At 40.0% G+C, this 21,122-nt stretch overlaps 1 protein-coding gene and 1 long non-coding RNA gene across 3 annotated transcripts in view; one reads left to right on the top strand and one right to left on the bottom strand.

The window, feature by feature from the left end:
- Positions 1-232: 232 nt before the first annotated feature.
- Positions 233-3,778, bottom strand: LOC142843556 (uncharacterized). The gene is made up of 3 exons (XR_012909654.1): positions 3,685-3,778; positions 3,212-3,368; positions 233-1,402 (listed from the first exon to the last, which is right to left on the bottom strand). It is a non-coding gene; the product is annotated as an uncharacterized LOC142843556 (long non-coding RNA).
- Angpt1 (angiopoietin 1) overlaps positions 3,293-21,122 on the top strand; it is a 220,642-nt gene continuing 202,812 nt past the window's right edge. For both annotated transcript variants that reach the window (XM_075961063.1, XM_075961064.1), the window contains exon 1: positions 3,293-3,589. In XM_075961063.1, the coding sequence (XP_075817178.1) occupies positions 3,293-3,589 (297 nt within the window). The remainder of the gene's footprint in view (positions 3,590-21,122) is intronic.

Raw genomic sequence — 21,122 nt, forward strand, 5'->3', positions numbered from 1 at the left:
ATATCGTCACTTATTGGACTTAATTGAAATCAGGAAGGCTTCAGAGAGAAAGCTGCAAAACCTGGTTTGGGGGGCACGTTTAGGGCCATTAAGTGCCCATTTTAATGGGGTCCCTGGTCTCAGTGGAAATTCCAGCATTTACATGACTATGTGTAGATATGACGTACAGTCCACATTCCAGGTTTTAAAACTAGCCTATACCAGACTTTAAGTTAATGCAATTGTTTCTCTCTTGGAATTATAAAAGGTTTGGAGGTGAGGTAGAAAACTATTTTAATGGCATGTACTTCTTATTCCTTCCTGAATTGCAGAATATTTCTGAAGAGCTAGCTGGTGACAGTTAACTCTCACTCTTGGTCATATCCATGGTCCTCAAAGCACATTAACCTTAGTGAGAGGGGACTTCCCAAAGCCTACACTGTCCCTTAGTTAGAGTTTCAGAACACAGGTTTAGAGACATTTCTGCATTTATTAAATGCTTACACCTGATCTGTGGACATTTTCCCTAAACTGATACAAGCTATCAAGTATCCAGTATTGTCAAAAACACTGAGTCATCTTTTTCTCTTGCTTACCTTCAACTGTTTTAGGCTTGATTCAGTTCCCTTCTCCCTAGTTGTCTGTGGAAACTGCCCGTTTTCCTTTCTTCCTTTCAGACTGGAAAGTTCGCATGGACAGACCCACAGAGAACAGTTGGTCATGGCCATTTAGACACGCAGGGGCTGTAATAGAGACCTCATCGCTCTCTGTTAACTCCCTGCCGGCTTTCAGCTGCACTTGGTTCTTAACAAAGCACTTATAGGTGTTGGTTTTGGACGCTCTTCTTTCTGTGGATGACTTTCAATGTAAGCATTGCTGGAAAGCATTCTTTGGCAATCTGCTTTTCTAGTGTGCTTCATCCTGTGGTTATGTAGGGGATGCGCATCATTTTGTGGGGCTGCAGAGAAAGAATCGATTCCTATTTGTGCTGGGAAAGTAGCTTAATTGGTAGAGCATATGGCCTGGCCAGCTTTTAGAAAGCCCTGGGTTCAATGCCCAGCACTGTATAAGCTAGGTGTGTTGGTAAAGAAATATCAGGTAGAGGTGGGAATATCAGAAGTTCAAGGTCATCCTGTCTATGCGAGACACCATTTTTAAAATAGAGAGAGATAAACTAGATATTCCTGTCCTTTCTTGGTTGGGTACCAGCAAGTTCTCTGCTTTGAGTATGTAGAAGCATACTCAGTTATTAGTTGGTTAGTTAGTTGAAGTCCTTTTGAGATTGCTTTTATTCCTCTCAGAAGTTTTCAAAGATTGGCTGACTAAATGCTAATGCTTAGAAAGTTAGTCTCAGAGCCCATTCTAATAATCATCTGCTCGTTGTGTGAGCTGTAACTGATCAGCCTTGCTGTGACTCGGTTTCCTGTTGATAAAAAAAAAAAAGAGTTAAACATACCACCCACACCTTAGGTTTGCTGCAAAGATTAAATGAGATAGTATATAAGGAGTGTTGAATGTGGACTGGCAAATTCTCAAGCGACATTAGAGCTGCCTAGGAGTAATATCTCCCATGACTCTGGTGGTCTGAGATTTTTTTACCCCTATGTCTGGCATATATACCCGTCTGATTGGAAATGTGTTATTTGGTGTGGACCGATGATTCCCATCACTGTTCTCCGCTCCCCCCCACCAAGGAAGGAAACCATAGCTCCTTCTATTTTGACCTCTCTCCTCCCTAAAGACGCAACGCTAACCCCCACTGACTTCACCCACTGCTCTACTCCCATTCGAGGACACCAGAGTCACAGGGTGGCTTCTGTTTGAACACATGACAGAGAGGGGAGGCACCTTTGCTTCAAAGCCCACCCAGTCCCTGATGAATACCCTGTATGTAACAAAACATGACCTCCACATATACCCGGTAAATATCCTGGTGCCGTACTAAATTCTGTAACACTCTCCTGGCCTTTGTATTTGACGGTCCCTTTGTTCAAATATTTATATTTTGCACTTGGGAAAACACCTTCTGACCATGCCTTTCTTTCTCGTCAAAACCACAGAGGGTTCTCTTGTATAAGCCATTGGCACACCTGATCCATGCTTGTTCTCAGATGGTGGGCCTCTGTAGCCACAAAGGATTTGTGTGGAATTTCCATACCAGTGTTAAAGACAGCCATAGCAATGCCAGAGGTTCTTGTGAAATATATGATTAGCAAGTACCACAGGAATTAATAATTCTCAGGCCACTGTCTTAAACTGTAACCACATTGTTTTTGTAGGGAAGTTGCTCAATTTATACTTGCAGAGTGTAAACGGCTGCATTCTGACTAAGGAACCAGCTTCATTTAAAATCCATATCCCAAAAGGTACTCAGAAAATACTACTTAGTACGCACAGGCTGTGTTGCTTTGAGTGACAAATTATGGTAATTTCCTTGACAAGTTGATCTTTTCATTCTTCTCTCCACCTCCCAAGTAAATACAGAGGAAGAATGGCATCTCTAAAAATAGTTTTTAATGTTTTTCCCGGAGTTAAAAAAATCTTAATTTAATAATTTTATAGAATTATAAAAAAAATAATTCATTGGAGATTGCGCCAATTTAGGGTTTCTCCATTAGGCAGTAACTTTGGAAACATATTTCTAGCATGCTAGGTTTTAGTAGGTCAGCACGCACACCCAAATGTATTAAGGTGGACTGCTCTGTTTATTGATTTTCCGTGCATCTGCTAAGGGCTCAAGGCAACTGTCTGCGGAAGGGGTGGGAGGCCCATACATGATCGAGGTCATGCGCATCTAGCCAATTTGTAAGCTGATCCGCCGCCCCAAAGCCATCAGCAATCCTTAGCATAGGGGCACACACTCATGCATTCCTGTCAAGTCATCTTGTGAAAGGCTGCCTGCTTCCAGCTTGGCTTGGATGTGCAACCTTAATAAAACTCACTGAGGTCTGGGAGAAAATAGCAGATCTGCTGCAGATAGGGTAGAGGAAAGGGGCTAGAAAATGTACTCGCAGCTGACTCGGGCAGCCTGCGCGCTGAACGGTTACACAGGGAGGAAACAATAAATCTCAGCTACTATGCAATAAAAATCTCAAGTTTTAACGAAGGGAACTATCATTACAGTAAAATAAAAAAGTAACATTTTAGAACGAAGCTAACAAATGGCCAGTTTTCTGTGGATCTTCCTCCAACGTTTTCTTTAAAGGGAAAAGAGTCAAACAAGCAGTTTTACCTGAAATAAAGAACTAGTTTAAAGGTCAGAAGAGAAGAGCGAGCTTTGCAGGAGGCACGGAAGGCGAGCGCTGGCAGTACAATGACAGTTCTCCTCTCCTTTGCATTCTTCGCTGCCATTCTGACTCACATAGGGTGCAGCAACCAGCGCCGGAGTCCTGAAAACGGAGGGAGAAGATATAACCGGATTCAACATGGGCAGTGTGCCTACACTTTCATTCTTCCAGAACACGACGGGAACTGCCGTGAGAGCGCGACAGAGCAGTACAACACGAACGCTCTGCAGAGGGATGCTCCACACGTGGAGCCGGACTTCTCTTCCCAGAAACTTCAGCATCTGGAGCATGTGATGGAAAATTATACTCAGTGGCTGCAAAAAGTAAGTGATCGCTTTCAGTTTCTAATTGCATAGAGCCCTTTCCGTTCCCACTCTGCAGCAAGCTCAGAGTTCCATAGGGGGGCATTTCTGTTTACCTTTTGCTCCCGGGGCAGTGTTTGCAAAAGAAAAGGGGCTCTCTCGTCCCTGGGCTCCACTTCCTGGGTAAGCCAAGAGTCCCGGGCTTGTGCAAACCTCTGATCGTGTGGCGCTCCCCTTTTATGTCAACGCTGGTTTTCTCTATTCTAAAGTTTATCTTGAGCACTCTGACTGTCAAAGCCCAACTGTCGAAAAGAAAGCGCGCACTTCTTAGGCAAGTTGCTGTAAAAAGAAATCGAAATTGTTATGGTAATACTAAGTGGGGTTTAAATGGATGGTACAGCAAGGAGTTTTGCGAGTTACCATGGGAAATCGTCATAAAACGTTCAGCTCCCCACCCCCAACTTTTAATAACACTACCGTGAAGTGAGAACGAGTGTAAAATACCCATGTTGTATTTGTTTAGAAAGATTGTGTTTATAAGTAAAGGGAACTTCACTTCACAAGCAGTAATCCAGCGGGGATGGTATTTGTCATATATTTCATCTGTGCATGAGAAAAAAAATCAAGAAAACAATTTCTGCTGTAAAGCCATAAGAACGTGGTTTTGCCCACATTGAGGGTAGACACGGAGCCCCTGGCGTCTCCTGAGTGAGTGCACCTGCAGATTGGGCTGAACAGGAGATCGCTGTGCTGATTCCTGACCAGCCTCCCTTCCCTGGGTTAGTTCCAGAGACAGTGCCATCAGAGAGCCCCGGGTCTCTGGAGAAACCTTAGTATCGAATACGTATTTGACCCAAATTTACAGAAGTTAGGTTGATGGGCACGTGGCTCTCTTTTCATAAGCCACAGAACACTCTGTAGTTTTCTGTTGTCAAGACGGCCTTCTTAGTGGTGGGGAGTTTCTTCAGCTCGTTCCCTGAACTGTTCAGCTGTGTAACAGGTAAGTGCATGTCTCCATAGCCACGACAGTATCCGCACTTGCGAGCTCCTCTCCACCAGGACCTGTGCTAAACACTGGCCTCCGTGTGGGCAGGGGGATCACGAGGAGGCTAGCATAGACATGAGATGAAGAAAAGAGAAACTTGGGTTCTGTGTGGTCCCAGTCACTTAGGTCTGTGCCTGCTGAATCACGCCTGGTGAACGCTCTTCCCCTTTCGTCCACTAGGGACTGAGCTAAGATCACAGTTATTTCTTCCAGCTTGTGAAAGGGAACTTGGTGGATCTGGGGTTCCCAAACCAGATCACAGGTGAAATGGTAAACTGCTGCATGAGAAGCAGGAGACAAACAGTCTTTAGGGGTCATAGACAAATTTTTCTGGCACTATTCATTGTATTACTTTATAATAGAACATCTGCTTTTTCTTTGGCAGAATTTCGTTCTACAGTGAATAAACGAGTTTGGTTTAATAGTTTGGTATTATGTTCAATATCCCATCCGCAGTGTTTTCAATGAGAATTGAATCATGATGAATTAGTCTGGGTTCTTTGAGGGGGACACCAGTGGGAAATACAGTTCTAAACTGTGAATGAGCTATTCTACCAAAAATGTAATGTTTTGTTTGCTTTAAACCTACAATCAAAATGGTGACTCACACAGCGATGCATGTTTTTTTGTTGCTATGCAATTATTCAGCAGTGACAGAGCAAGCGCTCAGTTCTGCTGGGGTTACATCATGCAGACACTTCATATGTTAATTCGCTTCAGGAAATAAATTTGATTCTTGTTCCCTTTGTTCTTGGTTAGAGATTATGGCATAGTTTTCAGATTATAGCCAAGCATAAGTATTAAAATGTTCCTTGGTTATATCAATCCTCGCAAGAATGAATCAAGCTGAATAGATGTTGAAATGTCCCAGTTGGTATGAGTCAGAGCCCTTGGCTTGACTATTGTCTGTTTGGATTTGCATATCTTTTGTCATTGTTAATGTGATTGGTTGGAGGATCAAGTAACCAAATAAATGCATTCATCAAAGAACTTGCTAAAGACGCTCATAAATTTCCCTTAATTAGTGTTTTCTTCACCTCAGATTCTAAACTGCATTTAGTATGTTTGTTTGAACACTCATATGCATATTTTTGACTGTGATTATTTGGAATCCAGTATTTATAACTTATGCCGTTTCTATTTTGATTGTAAGTGGTTGCAATGGGTTAAGAAGTCGTATACTACAGAAACTACTGCGAACTGTGCATCCATCAAATCGTTGCAGGAGTTTGTTCAACAAGGTTATTTATCAAAGTATGATGAATATTATACACCTCATGGCATCACTGTCTGCGATTCTGATGCAGAATAAATATGTATTATCAAGGCTGGATAGAGAGAGCCAGAAAATTGTTTGTGGTAATCTGTTCTTATCCTTAAACACGTATAAAGGGGACTTTCATAAATATTCTTTGTAAGATATTGGCCATCTCAAGGTTTACTTTATAAGACTCTCAGCTTTCAACTACCCAACTTTTTCTGTCTTACAACTGACAAGCAAGTTATGCAAGAAAGCAAATGAGTCATTAGTCTCTGTAAATATCAGAGCTTGATAGTATGGCTCTCTTGACTTGATGTGCTTAATTCAAAAAGGTTCATTTTCCATGATCATTCATTGTTAATGTGATGTAAGATGATAACTCTTGACAGATAGAGAGTTGTGTAATTACATGTTCAACATCAGTCTATGTTTGGATTTGCAGCTCCTTTATTATTTGAAGATCCTATATTATACAGCTCTTTTGCAAACTATTCCAGTGGTATCAGATGAACGAGAGTGACCACATCTTGGGTACCTACATGTGAATACAAATGGATGTTGGTTTTTTTTTCTTTTTTCTCTTTTCTTTCCTTTCTTCCTCCTTTCCTCCATCACTCCCTCCCTTGCTCCCTCCTTCCTCTCTTTCACCCTTCCTTCTTTCCTTTCTTTCTCCTGTGGAGGTCAGAGAAGAACTTGTAAGAGTCAATTTTACTCTTCTTCCATGTGGGTTTTAGAGATTCAGCTTGGGTCTCCAGCCTTGGTGGCAAACACCTCCATCTTCTATTCTGTCTCCCTGGCCCCCCTCTTAATATTTGTGGTTGTTTTCGCTGCTGCTGTTTGGTGTTGTTGTTGTCATTTTCGTGGAGTATTATGTTTGGTTGGTTTCTAAGGTAAGGTCTTAATCTGTACCCCAAGCCAGGACTTGGAATGTACTACATAGTGTAGTACAGGGTGGCCTCAAACTGGTGACTCATCAATCCTCTTACTTCAGCCTCCTAAATGCTAAGTTATGGAGGGTTTGGTTATTGCTTCTGCTATTATACTTTTTAATGTGTATATGTTCATGCATGTGCGTGTAGGTGTGTGTGCCACGTGTGGAGTCCAGACAACAACCGCAAGTCCTGTCCTCAGACTACTATTTACCACTTCTAAGAAAGCTTCTCTAGCTGGTGTACAGCTCACCAATTATGCTAGGCCCCAGATCCTTCACGTGCCCCCTCTGCTGTGCCAAAAACACAAATGAACACTACCATGCCTAGGGTTTTATGTGGGTGCTGGACACTCAGCTTCACTTCCTCATGCTTGAGGGCAAAGTCTTCCATGGACTGAGCCATCTCCCCAGGGCTTGTTTGCTATGGCTGGTTTGCTTTGCATCTTTTTTTTCTATTCTCCTCTTACCCTCCTGTGACTCCTTATGACAGAAAGATATATGATTAATGTGTCTATTCTGTGCCATCTGTGACTATTCCTTTTTCCTATTTTTCAATAGTCTGCAGGATTGCTGGCCTGTAACTCAGTGGTGGAGTGCAAACCTAGCATGAGTTCCTAGGTTCAAGCCCCAGTACTGGAATAAACAACAACAAAAGAGAAACAAACAAGTCTACAAAGATGCACATTTAAAACAAGAAGCAGTGTAGATTTCGGTGGCAAATCCTTAGAAAGTCTGCCTTGCTTTTGCCAAATCCTGTTTTATTTTGTTTTGTTTCCTGGTTTTTCGAGACAGGGTTTCTCTGTGCAGCTTTGGAGCCTGTCCTGCAACTCACACTGTAACCCAGGCTAGCTTTGAACTCACAGAGATTCCCCTGCCTCTGCCTCCCGAGTGCTGGAATTTAGGGCATGTGCTACCACTGCCAGGGATCTTTTGCTACTGATGACCACAATGGTAACAGGAGGTCAAGGTTTTCTAATTGTGGAGGGACTGCCTAAGTGTATGAAATGAGTAGCAGGTGATTAGTAAACTATTATCTATATATTTCTAATGTTGAAGAAAGCATAAATATAAGATTCATGTGGAAATTGGGAAAAAGAAGTCTCTGTTGTCAAGAAATGTTAATAGCAACAATTTGCTTTAAGTCAGATAGTGACAAGGCCACCACCAATTTCATTTGAAGAATAGACACACAATTTTCAAACAAAAAAACAAGTTAATCTGCATTAAAATTTCAACCAATATATACATTTTGTTAGTTGCTTGCTGCGCTTTTGTGATCTGAGGCAATGAAAGCCTGTCTGACCACAGAACCTGGGCAGTTGTAGTTATTATAGCCCCACTGCTAGCTTTTGCCAACATTAATTCTTTCAGTAGATCTCAGAGTTTGTCCAAGGCAAGTCCTCTTTCAGGAGGCTATAGCTCATCCTTATCCCTTATTCCACCATTTCACATTGACTGTCTTTTAGTAGTGCTTATCTCATTGGTAATTATTGGATTACGTAATTTAAAATGAGTAGGAGATATCTTGATTTCTTCCTTAAAATCCTCCTCTAACTCCCCATTCTGAAAGAGCAAATTCCCAGTTCCTCACCACAAAGCCTCCATCACTCTCCCTATACCCCTCTCTGGCCTCATCATTACTACCTTCAAAGGACATTCCAGACACTCAAATGGCATGGCTTTTCTTCTGATTTCTCCAAGAGACAAGCTCATTCCCGCCTCAGGCACTTACAAGCTATTTGCTCCTTGCAGAAAATTGGTCCCCAGCTATTAACATGGATGTGTCTGTCTCTCTTAAGTCCTCACTCCATCAGACGGTTCCCCTGAGCCGCCTTCTCCTCCTCAGTTTAATGAGTGACTTGCTAGCATGCTACCCTGCCTTATTTTTATGGTTCTTAAAAAATTAAAATACAAATACATCATTACCTCCTTCCATTTCCCCTCTTCAACCCCTTCCATAGGTCCCCTTGAATTCTCTCTTGAATTCCTTATCCCTTTGTTTTCAGTTGTTTAATTTGTAAACATATAGATATGAGTGCTTACTTAGTCCATTTATAATTTTGCTTGAATGTATATGACTTTGGGACTGAGCACTGGGTATTAGATAATCATTCTCCAGCTCTTCCCTCAGGGAGACTATTTCTCCCACTTTAAGCATTCCTTAGTGGCCTCTAACTGTCCCTTTAGCCCCGTGAGGTTTCCCCCTTCCCTAGCCCTGGGTAGCTGGCTAGATTTTCAGTACCAGGCATGATCTCCCTCATGTTGAGCTGGTCTCAAGCCCAATTAGAAAGCATTGGTTACTGCCGGGGTGTGGGTACATACCACTGTTACAACCTTGGGGTTGTGCTATGCTGGTTGTTGTGGTTCATAGATATCATAGCTGGGTAGGGCTTTTGACTGCTTCCTCCCCTTGTAAGCTTGCATTCTGTTTTCTGGTACCCTGAAAACTGGTCTCTAGGGAGGAGTGTTTCAGGTGAGATCCAGCTCCGATTCACAGGACGCTGTGTCTGAAGTGTGCGATTCCTGCAGCGAAAGGGATTCAACCTTCAACTCAGGGAGGCCACCAAAATTACCCCATTTTTTATGGCATTAACTGCTATGTTACATATTAAGCATTGCTTTTCCAAAAATTTATTCGTGGCCACGTAAAGTCTTCAAGAACAAAGTTTTTGACTCTTATTGATGCAATTTCCCTTATACCTAAAAGAGTGCATAACACATTGTAGGGCCTCAATAAGTCTTTGCAGAAGGGAAGACTTCACAGTCTCACGGGTATGATGCACTAGGAGGTCCAAACTTTATCTGTATTGTTGATTAATGTTTGTTGACTACGTTTATTCTTTTGACTGCATAGTGACTGTTTGATAACAATTTCTAAAATAATGGGCAGAGAATGGACTTTCTTACCAGAAAATTCAACCAACCTCAGATCAAAAAATATTTTTAAATATGGGACTGAAACAGACATGCAAATCTTGTTATCTTTTTTCTAGACAATATGATAAAACTATAAATTGCAGAGCATTTAGGTTATATTAGGTATGATAAGAAGCCCAGAGTTGTTTTAAAGTGCATGGTGTACACATATAATATGAAAATGGTATAATATTTTGCATAGCAGGCTTGAGAATCTACAGATTTTTGTACTCCAATGGGATGCCTCTCCTGAATGTTAATTGAGAAAAATATTTTCCTCAATTAGTGAAGAAATGAATAATTTCACAGATATATTCACAATACAAATAACATTTATGACAATAATGCTAAACTATATTCCACATATTATTACCCTTTAGATACGCAACATGAGAATCTTTTAAATAATCCGTATCAAGAGTCATCAAACCATTGCTCTGGGGCTAAATCCTGTCTCTCATCATGTTTATAAATACAGTTTGACTGCAATAGAACCACAACCACAGTCAGGCTTGAATGTGTTGCTCAAGCCTGTTTTTGTCCTACAAAGGTGGAACGGAGGGATTGTAGTTGAAGTGAAATGGCCCATAGGGCCTAAATATTTTAGTATCTGGCCCTTTAAAAAAAAAAAGCTTCCTGATACCTGTTGTATCTCACAAGAAGAAAGAGCATTGATATTGAGAGGTGAGCTGTGAGGCTGGTTGTGTGGGAAAAGCATTGACCTCCAGGAGGCACAGTGAGGTCTCTGGCAGTTGGCAGAAAGCCCGACTAAGCCAGTTCTTGGCGTAGTGTTCGGCATGCTGTGAGGTGACATTTCAGAGTGCAAACAAGGGAATTTGTGTCTTTTCTTTCCTCTACTCTTCAGCAAGTGAGCAGAGGACTAGTCTTGAAGCTGATACACGCTAAAGAGAAAAGGCACCCTGAGAACAATACTGATTTGCCACCACTCGGTAAACAAGTCTGGGGTGTCCTGTGTCCTGTGCCTGTTCCATCCTGTTGCCTGCAGCATTAGCATGGATGTTGACAAGACCTTGGAACCATTTTGTGGTCTGAGACAAGGACTTTGGTCAGACCCTCCACTCGAATTCAGTGCACTTCGTAGATGGTCTCCCTCCCATTTATTTCAGTTCAAACATTAGAAAGAGCACACACTTGTACAGATGTCAGGAGTGGGATGCTTGGCTGCCAAATGCAGGGCATCATCAGCCGCATCCTAGAACACACTGCAGTAGGAAGTTTGGATTTCCTTGTGCCTTTTCGTGCAACTGGTCTTTTTTTCCTCTCTTTTCTTTTCTTTTTTTTTTTATTACCGCAAACTACGCTGTACCGTTTGCACAGATGCACAAGACTAATTACGTTCTGAGTCATCCTCAACTTTTGTTTCCAATACAAGATTATCCTCTGCAGTGAAGTTGGGAAATTCCAAACCCCTTTTGGTTTTGGCCCCATGGTCTCGGGGAAGAAGGGCCTCTTGGTGTTCAAATCTTTTTACAATGTGTACAAAAGATGTGCCCTTCTGTTATTAAGGAGTTTCTAAAGAGCAGAGCCCCCTCTGGATTATTTTTTTCTGTGTTTGGAGGTTATTTCTGGGCAGGTTCTGAATACAGTTCTCTAATTCTTACAGAGAAATATTAGGTGGGAGAGGTTAGGCTTGATTAGTCTTAGCTGTCAATCTATGTTCAGGCTGTCTTCCTCCAAACAAAGGAGAAAACAATGTCTAAGATATAAATACTGCATAGAGCCTGCTAAAGCTTCCTATAGCTCACCAGTCCACTGACAATACACTCAGGTCTCTTTTCTTTTGCCTTTATTAGGAAAATAAGGTGTAAGATAAATCATGTTTGATTGGACAGTTCAAGTACTGCAAGTCCCCAATGAAATGTATTTCTTATTTGCTTTAAACTATTGAAGGAATAAAAAAAAATCACAGATGTCAGTGTGTTCAAGGTCAGTCAACAGCTGGAATATTAATAAGATGTTAATATAAGATGCTAATGTGAACACCTTAACTATTCATAGCATGTTTCTACCATCAAATTCACAGACATCAAATTTTGTTGAATGACTGAGACTGCCCATAGGATTAGAGATATTTTAAGGTTTAGTGATTGGGAAGGGGATATGTTTGGTCAGTAGTCTTAGGTTTTATTTGTGAAAATCGAATGAGGTAAACTAATATCTTAGTTCTAAAAAATTACTGTAGATGAAGCCAGTAAATACCTTTAAATCCTAAGTTGTATTTTCCTCTAAACTGTTGAGAGTCCCAGCGTGTCTTACACATGTCAACACTATTCTTACTATTGACTTACAGATAACTAGCTGGAAACCCAGTGGGTACTTATTCCTGCTCAATAATTGCTCTTGCCATCACGTCTCATTGCAAAGATATAAGATACAGAAATTATGTATTGTTACCAATATCTCTAATTTTTTATTCTTTGCCTCATTCATTTGATTTTCTACACAATAAGAATGCAAGTATCATATGGTAATTATTTTAATAGTTATTGAACAGTAGTTCAACAATCATTTAATAAATTGGATATTTAATAATCAAAATACCAATAATAAAAGTTTACGATTTGTGTATGTATGAGCATGTATGTGAGGCTGTACATGCACATGTATGCATACAATGGTCAGAGGACAACCTCAGATGTCATTCATCAGGCACAGTCCACATTCTGTTTGTTTGTTTGTTTGTTTGTTTAGTGATATAGGTTATCTCAGTGACCTGTAGCTTATCAAGTAGCCTAGGCTGGCTGGTCAGTGAGCCCCACAACCTGCCTGTCCCCACTTCTTCCCACAGGGAGTGAAGACATCACACATCACCGTTCTCAGCTTGTCTCCACCACTAGCTCCTGAATGACTTTTTTCCTCTAATTTTATATTTTTTTTCTATTTTTCTTTAATAGATTTTAAAATAGAATTTTAATAGATTTTAAATAGAATTTAAAATGTCTGGGTCCACCCCTACTGAGGATAACTCAAATGTGTTAACATAATAGATAACTCCCGATCAGTCAGTGGCAAAGTGTGTAAGTAAATTAAATATGAGCTATTGTACCACAGTTGTGTCTGTCTGCGCTTTAGGAACATGCCAGGTATGTTGATTTCCTGATAGTAGAAGGCATGATAGTCACTTCATACAGAATTCTGATGAGAGTAAAAAAAAAAATCAACATTATGTAGGCACGTTGATATTTTCCAAAGTTGCATGCTGCTTTGTTTGATCTTAGCTGAGTTTTGTGTTTACCTCCATTTTCATTTATGTTTACTTTGTAGGGAACTATTTTGTGTCGATTTTGTGAGGATTCCCACCTAAGCTGAGACACACACAGCTGTTGTGAATGAGGATAGCTCAGCGAACAGCGTAAATTAGTGGCATTGTCTCTGGGGACATTTGCTGTTTCTTCAGCAAAAGCATTGATGGGACTTGCCATTCGGAGTGGGGGTGGGGGGATAATTGAGTCTGGAGGCTCTGGGTACCCAGATACCCAGAGGGAGAGATGGTTCTAATGCCAGTTCTCACATAACTTGACTAGTAACATTTTTTCCCTTTTTCTGTTTTTTTTTCCCCAAAAACAGGGTGTAATCTTATTATTATTCTAAAATGAGGTTTCTCTCTTGCTCTCAGTCTGTCTCGCTCCCCTCCTTTCCTCCTTACACACACACACACACACACACACACACACACACACACACACACACACAGAGAGAGAGAGTCTTTCTCATCTCTCAAGTTTTCCAGTGACTGGCATTTTCCAAACCCAGGTTCCCTTACTCTGCAGCTAATTCAGCTTAACTAAAGCTGGGAAAGCAGAGGAGGTGTGATCTCGGAGCAGGAAGGACAGGGCTGCAGAGCTTGGGTCTCTCCTCTCCAGCTTTCTTCTGTTACTGTTTTTTGAAGTGCCCCGAGAACCTCCACCCACCAGCCCTGGAGTGGGATGCTGGAGAAATGACTTGAGCAGGCTGGTGGGAGGAACAAATTCTCCAGTGACTGTCCCTTCCTGGGGACTGAGGGTGAGGGAGGGGCCGGGTCAAAATTTTTCTGGCTGGGCCACTGTGCAGTGCCTTAGAGCATGAGATTGAGGATACAGCAGGAACTGCAAGAGCTCAGCCTTAGGGAGAGGCATGCAGCCCCTTAGCCAGTTATGGGACCATTTGGAGGCGTCTTCAGCCTTAGTTTAGAAGCATAACCTACTGTCATGGACAGACATGAAAGCAAATACATTGCCCACAGTTCCTATGTCAGGCTTAAAGATGATCCGACCCAATGCTCAAACTTGTGTACCACAGTCAGAACGCCGAAATCTGAATCCTGACCGTGCTACCTTAAACAATGTCCTTCTCTTCTCTGTTTCTCTATTTCATTATGTATAAATTTGAAGTAATAATACTATTTACATTATAGCATTATTTCAGATGTAAGCATAATTTACATGAATTGTTTTGCACAAGCTGTTTATACATTAATTATTAGTTGATTTTTAGCTGTTACTAGGGACGGTTCTGGCACTTTGAGCCGTTATCTGCAGTTCTGGGAAGACTTTACTTATGTCCGCTTACTGAATCCTTTTGAAAATTAATGTAAGGGAGAACGCCATTAGCTGACTTGTCTAAAACCTGAGGAAACTGAGTCACAGAGAAGGGAAGCCGTTTCACAAGGTCTCACAGTGGCGCACTTCAGGACCAGGAGGCCTTCTCAGGCGCGCGACTCCGTGAACTCTGTCTTTAACCCACTGTGGAATGAGCCACGTGGTGTTACCCACGTCTCTGGTGAATCCCGAACTGCAAGTCTGTCTTTAAAAGTGTCCGTAGTTGTCTTTGTGGACAAAGCCTTGGTCCTTTCATAGCAAATGAGCTGCCCTTTCCTCATGTCCTGCCTTTGCCATTTGTCCTCACTGAGGCTTCAAAGCCCCGTGGTTAAATTGGCTGTGGCAACAGGTTATGTTGCCGAGTGCAGCACAATAGCCAGGCTCTGTCCCTCCCGCGGGTCTGGTGACAGACCACACAGACCCCTGTCTGGAGGCCCTCCTGTCTCACGCCGCAGACACACCATCTTCTTGAAGTCACAGTGCTTAATTGAGTCTGATGACGGTTTATCTAAAAATTCTGAAACTCCAAAGAAAGGCTTACAATTACTTTACAAGGGGGTGCAGGGGGCTGCCCGTTTTAAATAGCTTCCATTCAATTTCATGACCTCCCTCTTGGATTTATCAGTGGGCAGTCCTGCTCAGCAAAGCAAAAGCCCTGTTCTGGAGCTTCAAATATTATTTGCATGCACTTTTCTTCTGTAGGTCACACGGAGAGCTGTAAAAATGAGAAGAAAAGCCTTGTTTTCTCAGGCAAGGACCTTTTATCTCATTTCCTATTTTATTTATCATTGTTGCTACTAATTAGAATATTTCTGGTATTTTGGTTCGAGGCCAAGAACATTGCTACTTGGAGTCACTGGTGACAGATAGCTCTCCCTGTCTTCTCTTCTGGTCTTGGGGGCCCTGCCATCCAGATGTCTGTACTTCAAGAGTTGCCTTCCCATGGATGAGGGAAATTCACTGTGTGGGATGGAAAACCCCAAGCCACCCTAACTCCCTACTATGCATTTTCTTCCATGGAGTCCCTCAGAGGAGAAAGAACAAAACAGATGGACAACAAATTTGAATTTAGTTTTCTACCAGTTTCTGTGGCATACGACAGACTAAACCCCTCCTTAGAAACAAACAACTCACGCTATGATTCTTGCCTGACTTGGGCTCTCCCCTTATGTGTGACATATTCACATTGCAGGAGCCCAGTGGAGGCTGCTAAAATGTGCACACGGATAAATGCATATTGTAACATCTGTGCTCTTTGAGGGGTAAATCTATTCCATGAAATGCTCCAGAATTCTAATGATACTGCTGGATGATGAGGACCTTTGCTTGGTCAGCAGAAAACTGTTAAATCAGGGTCAACAATGGTCTAACTTTATGGGTTCACTTCTTCCCAATCATGCCCTGTCCCGCCATTTCTTTCAACTGTTACTTCTCTACCAATCTCCTCCTCTCCATGGAGAGCTGAGGATATGGTAACTGCACATTAATAGACACAGGAAAGCACCTGCTTATGTATTTTAATTGGACAGGTTGTGCTTTATTAGACAATTGTGATGCCATTGCTCTCATCTTCATGATAGAATTACAGTTATTGTCAATAATTTTCTTTCACTTTCTGTGTCTGGTGAATTGATCTGTTTCCAAAGAGAAGACAAGACGACTGGATGTTTGTCCTTAAGGAAATGCGAAGTTGAGTGTTCTGAGAAACAAACTCAGTGATCATATTCCTACCCTAGTAAGCAGTATCATCTTCCAGAGATAAAACGCATATAGTCTCATAGGGAGTAGATATTATTAAATCCATTTTGTGCACAAGGAAACTAACAGCTATTGAATTTAAATAAATCTTAAAAGGTTACACATTTACTTTGAGAAAAAATGTAGAATTTAAATTCAGACTTTGCTCCAATGTGAGTCTCTGTCTCTGTCTCCTTCCATCACCTGAAGAAGGTTAATATTCAGGAGGATGCCTATATGTTTTTCTTTGGGTTCTCCTTATTTAGCTTCTCTAGAATCATGAATTATAGGCTCAATGTCCTTTATTTATGGCTAGAAACCAAATAGGACTTCCCACAGGGCAGGGAACCCTGATTACTCTTCGGGGTGATGAGGGAGGGGGACTTGATTGGGGGAAGGGGAGGGAAATGGGAGGCGGTGGCAGGGAGAAGGCAGAAATCTTTAATAAATACATAAATAAAAACCCATAAAACAAGCAGTAAATAAAGAAAACTGTAAAAATCAAAAAAATTAAAGTTGATTAACACTTTAAAAAAATAAATTCAGACTTTGTGAATGGTTAAATCTGGCAGTCTTAAGTATTCTTGCTTTTCTGACTATTTCTTTCATAAATTAAATTCTAATGTTGAGATCAAGAGTGGGGGTGGATGAGGGCCCTGAATATGAGAATTGTTTTCTGAGACACTTTCAGAGAATTCATCAGTGGTTATTGGGATAATTTATCTTACATGTGTATAAACTTTGGGAGGAAGTTGTTTTTCTATGAGAATTGTTCTCTATTACCCTTTCTGTCTCAGCATTTCTTTTTAATTTCAGAAATATATCATGAAAAAGAATTCATTGCTACTTATACATTTTGTAAGTAAGTTACTTAAATACAGTGTTGCAAGTCGGGACTATTTTGAGATGGATATATAAATGATGTCTGCATATTTTTGCTTAGAAAAAATGCAGTATAGCGCCAGATTATATTCTTTTACCTAAGTGTCAAATAGGAATAGAATACAGTTAGTAGATTAGCTCTTTTAATTTTTCAACGATAATGAAATAGTATCCTGCTTAAAGTGTTTTTAGGGCAACATTTATTCCCTTTATTATTTTAAAAATTATTTTATTTTTAATTGTTTGTGTCTGTGTGAGTGTGTGTGTCCATGGGTGAGGGAATGTTCTCTGGTGGTCCTGAAGAAGATGTTAGACTCCCTGAAGCTGAAGTTACAGGTGATTATGAGCTGAATGATGTCGGTTCTGGGGAGTCTAGTCTTCTAAAAGAGTGGTACCAACTCTTAACCACTAGGCCATCTGTCCAACCACCCCTCACTTATTACCTTAAAAAATTGCATTCTATATGTGTTCAGAATGCTTATGCTTCTACGTATATAAAGCTAATAATATCTGTTCTAGGTTTTATAATCAGAAAAAGAACTTTGATGTACTTCTGAAAGTGAAGCAGTATGCATCTGACAACAAAGACAAATTAATTTAGGAGACCTTGGTTCAAATAAATGATTAAAACTGACAGTAGAAGGAGAAACCCTACACTCAGTCTCTTAATTGAGAATTGGAAGAGCTAAAGGGTCTCCACTTAAGAATTTTTATTTCCTCATCATTGTGTTTCATATGAAACAAAAGCTTATGTATTTTGAACTCCAGGTCAAACCTGGGCAATTTGTTGGATAAAGGTCACTACATAAATGAATTATTTTAAATGTTAATTTTCTTTATTAGTTTCATATTTGGAATAAATCCCATTTTATCTAGCCTTAAAAGTTACAGCTAAAAAGATCTCACAGACAACCTAAAACACTCAAACTCTTAAAATCTCCTTAAAGATTTTATGTCTCAAATAATTAATGAGACACTCTCTACTGTTACATACAAAGTACCAGTCCCGTGTGAAAAATAAAGCAAGTGTGTGCTCAGTGTGTCTCAGACATTTGAGACTCAATGGCAAAAAGGTGACCTCTGCCAAGGAGAGCCACAACCACATTCCTCTTCATGGATTGGAGTCTTGTGGCTGGATGCAGTTTAAAAGTTATATATATTTTAGGTTTCAAATTTTCTGCAATATTTGAATATGATAACTGTACAAAAACTATTTTTCCTTTTAATTCTGCAAGGTCTAAAGGGTGAAAGCAAAATATGCAGAAGATAGAATTAGAGAATATCTGTGTGTATAAATTCCAAAGATCACTTGACCAGTACCTCCATATTTGGAGGACACTCTCTCTTGGAAACAGGCTGAGTCATAAAATCTACTTCCTTTCATTGTGTTCATCACTACATTCTGTCTGAGGACCTAAGCTACCAAGCTAGAAGTCTATCATCTGTTCATCTAGAGCCCGTCATGTTATAAAGAGGTCAACTGCTAGGGTGGAACTCAGCTGTAGGTGGTTGATGAGCAGGCTCCCTGTTGCAGTTCTAGAGCCAGCTGAGCACACATAAACACGCCTCCCGAAAGTTCTAGTCTTTACCCACTTAGTTACTGCTAGCTTTAGCCTTTCAGGCAAATGTAGTTTGTCTGAAACTGACCAATAGAATGAGTGTGAGCCTTCTGAGCATTAGGAAGTAATTTTTACATGTTACTCAGAGAGATAATGAGTTGGTTCAGTAACAGTCAAAAATTACCTAGATTCGCATGGGGCTTACAAGGTCCTTGTCATAATGCTAGCTATGGACCAACAGTAGGCTAGATATGAACTCTGTTTTCTGGAAACCCACATTCCAATAAGGTTCAGACAGACAAAAAATGTTTAAAGCCATGGCCCTAAGTGCTTTTCACTATCCTTAGAGTTAACTCTATTAGTTTCATAAAAATTTGGTAAGTGTTAATAAATATAAAATTTATTAAAATTTGAGGACAGAATATATTTTTACTTACTCATGTAAGCAAAATTGTTATTAGTAAGGATGTTTTTAATCTTCAGAAGAGTATTTGTCAAAATCCTCAGAGACTATCAAGCTTCAAACACAGCAGAATTCCGGAACACTGCTATACACAGCATATATCCTGTATAAGCCCTCACTTTTATATTACTTACTTTTTCTGATAATTTAAAAATAAGAGTCTCAGAGAAATTTAAGTTTTGAGAATATGGGCATGAAGGTGTTTTATAACTCTATGCTACTTAACCCATCATATTCACACCATAAGCTTAAAGCCAGATGTTTCTGAAAGCTGTTACAGAGCATGTATGGTCCCCCTGGTGTAAAATTAGTTAGAGGCATCTGTTCAAATCCCAGGGGTTTGGAATTTTTGCAGTAAAATTTATACCAGATTCTTCCCTTCTCAACTGATGAGCCTAGGATCTCAACTCAAATGAAACAGGTACAGGAACATTCTTTGAATGTATGAGGTGCTTTGTCTAATACAACACATATTGATTGAATGTTACTGGAAAAGTAGCATAACAGCAAATAAAAAAACCTAAATATTTAGGTATTCTTTGACTCGACAATCTAACTTTTAGGAATCATATACAAGGAAAAGAATTCAACAGAGAAAACCATCAATGCATTCCAGTGATCAAAGCAGAGATACTAGAAATGGTAGCTCTTACTATTATCCACTCAGTGCTTACCATGATTACCGGTACACATGACCTCTACCCTTTAAAAATATTTTGAGACATAAGCAACATTAATTATAAGCTCTAAATGAAGTTCCCACAAGTGACAAATGGCAAGCCCAGTGGGCCCTCCAGCCCAAGCTCTTCCACAGAAACACCATGATGTCAGTGACTCCATGACAATGGATATTAAAATGAAATGTCCTTCCTAAACTTAATAAAACTAATAAGCAGCAAATCAAGTGCCAGCATCAAATTAAATGGAGAGAAACTCAAAGCAATTCTACTCATATCAGGAATTAACCTAAAATCAGTCCACTGTCTCCTTACCTGTTCAATATAGTACTTGAAGTTCTAGCTAAAGCAATAAGACAACTAAAAAAAAAAAATCAAGGGATACAAATTTGGAGGAAGAGGTCAAAGTATCATGATTTGGAGATGATATGACAGTATACATAAGCAACTCCAAAAAAAATCTATCAGGAAACTCCTAATAAACACCTTTAGTTAAGGGTCTGGATACAACTTTTGCTCAAAAAATTCAGTAGTCTACCTACATACAAATGATAAATGGGATAAGAAAGAAATCAGAGAATCAGCACCCTTTACAATAGGCACAAATAATATAAAATATCTTTGTATAACCCTAGACAAGGAAGTGAAAGACCTTCATGACAAAAACTTCAAATCTTTGAATAAAGAAATTGAAGAAGATATCAGAAGATGAAAAGATCTCCCATCCTCATGGATCAGTAGGATTAACATAGTGAAAATGGACATTATACCTTCTTATTTAGCTTCTCTAGGATAGCGAAATATAAGCTCAATGTCCTTTATTTATGGCTAGAAACCAAATATGAGTGAATACATCCCATGTTCCTCTTTTTGGGTCTGGCTTACCTCACTCAGGAGATGGGGGGGGACCTAATTGGGGGAGGGGGAGGGAAATGGGGGGAAGAGACAGAAATCTTTAATAAATAAATAAATTAAAAAAATAAAAATAAAATAAAAAAGAAAAAGAAAATGGACATTTTACCAAAAGCAATCCATAGATTCAATGAAATCCTCATTGAAATTCCAACACAGTTCTTTACAGACCTTGAAAGAACAATACCCAGCTTCATATGTAAAAAAAATCTAAGATAATTTAAACTATTTTGTACATTAAAAGAACCTCCAGAGCTATCACCATCCCTGATTTCAAGCTCTACTATAGAAATACAGTAATAAAACTACATAGTATTAGCATAAAAACAGATGGGTGAATTATTACAATAAAATCAATGACCCAGACATAAAGTCACAGACCAATGGACACCTGATATTTGACAAAGTCAAAATTATACAATAGAAAAAATAAAGCATTTCAACAAACAATGCTAGTTCAATTATATGTCAACATGTAGAAGAAAGCAAATATAGGCTCATATCTATCACCTTGCACAAAACTCAAGTCCAAGTAGATCAAAGACTTCACCATAAATATGTCTACTCCAAATT

This window comes from Microtus pennsylvanicus, chromosome 2 (genome assembly GCF_037038515.1).
Source record: "Microtus pennsylvanicus isolate mMicPen1 chromosome 2, mMicPen1.hap1, whole genome shotgun sequence".
NCBI lineage: Eukaryota > Metazoa > Chordata > Mammalia > Rodentia > Cricetidae > Microtus > Microtus pennsylvanicus.